General features: G+C 36.2%; 1 protein-coding gene across 1 annotated transcript; it reads left to right on the top strand.

The window, feature by feature from the left end:
* The first annotated feature begins 516 nt into the window (after positions 1–516).
* LOC113108278 (C-X-C chemokine receptor type 1-like) lies at positions 517–3968 on the top strand. Its single transcript, XM_026271209.1, has 2 exons — positions 517–795; positions 2332–3968. The coding sequence occupies exons 1-2, from the start codon at positions 789–791 to the stop codon at positions 3414–3416; spliced, it is 1092 nt and encodes a 363-aa protein (XP_026126994.1). The 5' UTR covers positions 517–788; the 3' UTR covers positions 3417–3968.
* Positions 3969–7032: the final 3064 nt, after the last annotated feature.

Genomic DNA, 7032 nt, shown 5'->3' with positions numbered 1-7032 from the left:
CTGGGCAATTGTGGGTAAATGATGATTTGTGGCCTCACATCTCTTCACACGTGACCATCTTTCCTCCGATGTTGAAAAATCACTTCCATATTACACATGTCAGGTTTTCTACTTAAAAGTTTATAGTTATTTTGTCTGAGATAACTATAAACGTCATGCCTTTTCTCCTAAATTCTAATCTCTTTATCAAAAAACATTCTGGTCATTGATTTAAAATTCAAAAATGTACTCTTTCACATTTTTAATATTGTCATTTAAATCTAAATAAAATTCTCACCAAATGAGCCAAAAGTATTCACACCCCAAATATATTTGGTTATGAACTGGGTAGCCTCATGGCTTCATATCATAAATATTTTCTTAGTTTCACTTTTAGTTTTGATCGTGTTTTTGTTTAGACTGAACACGAGTGACGATCTTGTGACCATTAGGATGTTTCAAATTTCCCAGCAAACATCTCTAACCTTCTGCTTTCTTGTAGCCATATAAAAGCAACATCACCGAATATCCTCACCTTCTGGATCTCATTCAGATATTAGAAACGTCTCAGCTTGTTTCCTGTTTAAGGGAAAAATGTGAATTCCAGATACGAAGTTTGAACATGTTTTGGGGAAATAAATGGAGCATCTTAGCTGAGTTTGTACACTTGAAGTAACCTTTAAGACTTAGGCAAACAGGATATAACAACATCCCTTCAAACGGTATAAAGAAGCCTTCCCCTCACAACTCTGACATTTCATCTTCTGGATTATTCTCACGTACAGAACCGTTCAAGAAAAGACGTTACGATGACTGGTAGGTCCATTACCCTAATTTGATAATTTAATTAGAAGGAAATCATTTGAAATCTGATTATCAAAAGGTTTATGATAATTAACAGTTAAAAATGTATGAATGTATATGAGACTATAGGTGCTGTGACTAATCACCAACTCTTTTAAACTTTTCCCAAACAATATTTAATCACTCTTTGTCGTCATTGTTTCATTTAGTCCATTTAGTCCATATGTTTAATATGAGATAATAATAATGACATGCAGTATAATAATTTAAATAATTAAATAATTAAATAAATTAATTTTATTTAATAATTTAATAATTTTAAGGCATGCAGTATAAAGCTAAATTTAAAGTATTTTTTTAATTGTTTTAATATTAAAATAGTTAAAGATGTTTTATACTACGGAAAAACTTTTTTAAAAATGTCAACTATACCCATTTGGTAAATGTAACAAAAATCACAGTTAAAATAGAAAATGATACATTCATATTTATTTATTTGTTTGTTTGTCTTGAACCTTTTTTCTTTTCTTTTTCCTTTTTTTTGTAGTTATAAGAAATAAGAAACTTTTAATTTAATTTAATTAATTCTAGAAACAAACTGATAAAAAAAAAGTAGCATGTCCGCATTAATTTTATTCATTTATTTATTTTTATTGTCATATGGGCAGTCCTTTTCTTGTGCCTTTTTTCTTTTTAAATTGTTTATAGTAAAACGAATTAATACAATTATATTTAATTTAATTTATACTAAATAACAAACGGTGCTTTTCTGCCTTTTTTCTTGTTTAAAGTAAATAAAAAAGAACAACTTATTTTTATGAATTGTATCTGATAAAAAGCAGAATAGTATATATTTTTAATATACTTGATATTGATATAATTTAAATAATAAATATATTTAATTAATAACAAATGCACGTGAGTGTATTTATATACACATAATAAATATACACCGAACACACGCATATATTATGCAATAAAAACTTTTATTTTGGATGCAATTGTAACGATAAAGACTTCCTATTCATCGGGAAGAAGGAGGCGGGAACCGGCGCACAATCAAAATACTTTAATAATTCAAAAATAAACACAAAACAGCGCGTCAGCCCCTCACGGCGACTGGCGCACAAATAAAAGCCAAACATAAAATAATGTCCCAGGCCTGGTCCTCTCTCGTCCTTCACGGTCGTCACTCCAGTTTTATATCCTTCCATCTCCTACGTGGGACTCGATACTGGCGGTGGGGCGCAGGTGTAGCTCATCTCCAATCACTACACCTGGCCTCACTCCTCGTTCCCACGCCTCTCGGCCCCGCCCCACTCGCCACAGCAATTAATCACAATTAATCGTTTGACAGCACTAGTTTTTTGTCTGTTGGTTTTTATTGGATAACAATTGTATTTGTATACTGTAAACTTCTTAACCCTAAACATCCTATAGTTAAACTACTCTACACTACTTGCCAAAAAGTAGTGAAATTGTTATTAGTAGATGTCTCTATTTTAACACACATTGCTTTAATAATTTCTATTTGTCGTTTTCTAACAGATCCGAATAGATTTTATAAAGTTAATAACTTCGACAGTTACATTGATGAGGATTATAACTACACAGATGTCCAGAACGCAACTGATCTTTTTGTGAATGAGAAGACGATGCTTTGCTCCCCCATCACTATAGTGGATGGCATCAACATCGCATTCTGCGTCTTCTATGTGCTCATCTTCGTGATAGCTGTTCCTGGGAATCTGATCGTAGGCTGGGTCATCACCTCCAACAAAAAAAGGCTTTCCCCCTCGGACGTCTACTTGTTCAACCTGATGCTGGCCGACACGTTACTGGCTCTGATTCTGCCATTTTCGGCGGTTTCCGTGATCCACGGTTGGGTGTTTGGCAATATTGGATGCAAACTGGTTTGCCTGGTGAAGGAAGTGAACTTCTACACCAGCATTTTGTTCCTGGTGTGCATCAGCATGGATCGCTACATGGTTATTGTCAGAGCTATGGAGTCCCGAAAGATTCAGAGAAGGCTGTGCAGTGGAGTCGCCTGCACATTGGTGTGGCTCCTGGGCCTGGTGCTCTCCTTGCCATCATTCTACAACGAGGCATTTCATGAGCCAGTTTCCAACCAGACCGTGTGTGCTGAACGCTTTGAGACGAATCACGCCGACGAATGGCGACTGGCCACGCGTATCGTGAGGCATCTGCTCGGGTTCCTCTTCCCTTTGGTGGTCATGTTGATCTGCTACTGCATCACAATGGAGCGACTCTTGCGTACGCGCGGTTTCCAGAAACAGAGAGCCATGAGGGTCATCATAGCTGTGGTTGTGGCCTTTCTTCTGTGCTGGACCCCCTTCCATGTTTCCACGATGGCTGACACCCTCCTGAGAGCTAAAGTGGTTCAGTTCAACTGTTTCACGCGGATGGTGGTGGACATCGCCATGTATTCAACTCAAAACCTTGGCCTTTTGCACTGCTGCGTGAACCCGGTGTTGTACGCCTTTGTGGGAGAGAAGTTCAGAAGAAGATTTCTGCAGCTGCTCCATAAGAAAGGAGTTATGGAGCGGTTCTCGGTCTCCAGATCTAGTAGGTCTTCTTCTTTGACCTCAGAAGCTCCTTCAAGCTTCCTGTGAGCTACACGATGGACATCAGTGTATGAGAACTGCCTGACATTTAGTGCACCTTTCCTTGCTTGCTTGAACTAGAACAGGTTTCCTCAAATTTTGCCCTGGAGGGTGTTTAGCTCCAACCCTGGTCAAACTCACCTAGCTGGTTTTCTAATAACCTTGAAGACAATGGTTTGTGTTTGATTAGGGTTAGAGCTAAACCCTGCAGGAAAGCGGATCTTGTGGACCAGATTTGAGAATCACTGAATTAGAACAACACATTATTGTAGAGGCTTATTTCCATGATGATTTGGCTCCCTCTGATGGGCAGAAATTACAACATCCATGTTTGGGTGAGAAGTAAAGGGGTGCTGCAATGTATGATGATGATGTATTTTTGTAAACCAAAAACTCTTTCCATTGGCTTTTGAACTATTGCAGAAAATAAGCTCTTTGGCCATCAAAAGCTTATTATTATGACGCATTTTGTTCTTTAGGATAATCTTCACATATGAACAACTTATTGAAGGGGGTTTTACTGATGCATTTGATGTAGAATAAAATACAAAAATATCTTGAGCTTGTGTAAAAAAAGAAAAAAGAACATTTTGTTGTGTATTTGGTGTAATGAAATGTGTTTATGCGGGTTAAGGTAAAAAAAAAACGTTATTTTCCAAATCCTGTACATTATTGTTGCTCCTCTGTGTCCCACCTTTCTGAAACTTGTCAATTTCATCGAGGTGTGCTGTGATTGGCCAGCTGTCCAATGCATTGTGATTGGCTGAATACCTCAAGCGTGTGACAGAAATGTTACTCCTATATATACTGTGAGGCCATCTCCTGGCAAGACGAGACAAAACCAGTAAAACACATTAGAAATGAGGCCTTTGTGGCATCCAGTGGGGATATAATTATCAAATAAATTTTTAAACAATCGCTACTCTACTCCGCTCAAAACTAGAGCAGAGAGTTTAGAACAAGCCGTTTTAGGTAGGAGCAGTTATTTCTTAGCTTTTATAAAGAATATCTCTTTGGATTTGAGACTTTAGTCTTTGCAATTTTACAGATCTTCGTTATGCACCAAGAGCTTGTAACACTCCAAAGAGAAAGGAACATTTTAAATATCACCATATGACTCCTTATTACAGACCTAAAATGTATTAAAATTCTAACTCGTTTTCAGTTTCAGCAGTACTCTATTGCTTGCTTTAGCTTCTAGAGGTTTAAAGTATCCCTTTTACTATTGCTCATAAGGGATAAGTTAGCGATTTCAACAAAACCCCTAACCCTAAAAAAAGTAATATAGCTAAATTTCCATGAAATTTTACAGGCAAAAAGGTCCATTGTCTGTGTAGCTTTGTGTGACACACAGCTCAGTGTGTATTTAAGTCACTTTCAAACCAAGCAGCTTTCTGTTTGTCAGGTCTTGCGTAAACTATGTGGGGACATCTTTCGCCATCATACAAATTTCCGATGGATTCCTATTAAAATGACAAAAATTAGCCGAACAATTGTAAATGTAACTTGATTTTCATGTAACTTCTGCATTATGGACATTAATGATCGTTTTTTCAAAGTGATCAAACTTGCCATTTTTACTTTGTGGATGGCATGAGAAAACATAAATAAGAAATAAGAAATGAGAAACTGCAGACTTATACTGAAGGATGGACCCAATTTGTCTGAGATGCCTCGATATCGTTAGTACTTATAGGGTACAAGTTAATACTATTAAGCAAACACATGTTATTGTGGAACGCTTAGCTACTGGTTTAGGTAGAAGTCTGTGGTTGAAGTTAGCAAGAATACAGCTGGTCTGTATGTGGTCAGTAAGCAAAAGGTTTTAATTTAAAGCGATTATGTGCATGTTTTAAATATGCACTATGATGTACAGCAAACAAAGTAAAGATCAGGTTTTTCTAAATGCTTTTTATATATTTCCTTTATAAAAAGTTCTATAAATAGTCAAAGCTACTCTTCATTTCATTCAGGGTGTTCTAAGGAATATTATATAATTGTACTCATGAAGTGTTTATGGTGTAATGACAGAAAAACCTCTCCAGGACTTATAATGGATGTACTGTTTTATTTTCATGCTTATTTAGAAGTTAAAATGTAAAAATGTTATGGATACTCTGTACATCTCTTTAATAAAATGATCAGTACTGTTGACTGATAATTTCTCACAAGTGTGGTTGACAAATGTGACATCTGATAAATGCGATAGAATTTTTTCTACTTTTAATCACACTTTATTTTTAGTCCATTTTAAATATAGCTTTCTATGTTACAGAAGAGTTTTTATTTCATGGGCAGATTTGAGTTCATTTCAGTTTTTAAAAGCAGGAGCCTGAAAGTCAAATTTAATATTTGAATCACATAATTAGTTAATTAGTTAATTAAATTAATTGGTACCCAGAAATACCCAAGTTTGTCATTTGTTGATTCTTGAACACAGCAAACAATAGCAAAAAAAACTTTAACTGAAATAATTATATTTCAGGTTTCTAAAACGTTAATGAGTGTAATATTCTTCATTGGATTGTCCTTTTAAGTATTGTCACGGGGTGAAGAACCACTCGACAAGAGGTACGTGAAATCAAAAGCCCCGGAGGGTGGGTTTATTGAAAAGTGAAGGGTGCCTGGTGAAGTGTCCTGATCTGCTTTCCGCTGGTTGGTGCTCCCCGTGTGCTCTCCGTGCTCCTCTGTGCCAATCAAGGGGAAAGTGGGTGTCCAGACGTGCTCCAAAGGGTGTGGGCTGTCGGTCACTCGCTGCTTTCTGTGGGGATAGGAGAGAGGGGTTAGTCCAGCTTTGCGTTCTGTTTGAGAACCTCTTCTCAGTGCAACATGTGCTGCTTTTCAATGTGCTGGCTGATGGGGAGCAGCTGTGACCGATCAGCCGGTGACGAGGACGTGCAGGTGTTTTGGTTTGGTTTCCAGGGCGACGCTGATTCCTCTGGGAGTGCTCGTCACAGTATTTACATCAGTCTTCAGTTCGATTTAAAAAAAATCAGTTTCACTCAAGTTTCTGATGTTAGAGCTTGGCATAACTAAAATGTATAATTATTGTTATTGTATAACAAATTCCCAAGACTTTTTAGGATTTTATGAAGGTTTCTAAGGGGGTGAACTGAAATAAAATCTATATATATATATATATATATATAAAGTATATTGTGTTTTGTCCTATTTTATTACTTTAAGTTGTGTTAAAGGGGCCCCTTTTGAACTCTGCACACGATTTGAAATCTTTGCTAGCATCAACAACTTTCCTCTTATCACGAACCAACACACCAGTCAGATTAGAGTGTTTGTAAATGGCAGTTGAGTTAAATTTAATTTTACATAAAAAAAAACTACTCCAAATAGAAGTCAGCATATCCTAATTTGTTAACATCCCAAAAAAAAAAAAAAAAAAAGATTCATTTCACAAAGTATCCCAGGAAGAAAAAACATGCCTGTTCATGTGTTTAGGTCATGTGGTCTGAATCCACATCTCTGAGTTTACAAGAAGAAATAAATTCAAATTTCACAATTTAAATATGTATTGACCTCTTTCAAACATTGTATTTATTACTGAAATGAGTCATTATTATTGCAGCGACAGGCAATTTGGCATGTGGCTTAAAATATATATTATTTA

Source organism: Carassius auratus, chromosome 9 (genome assembly GCF_003368295.1).
Source record: "Carassius auratus strain Wakin chromosome 9, ASM336829v1, whole genome shotgun sequence".
NCBI lineage: Eukaryota > Metazoa > Chordata > Actinopteri > Cypriniformes > Cyprinidae > Carassius > Carassius auratus.
This window is presented reverse-complemented; position numbering and strand designations above follow the sequence as displayed.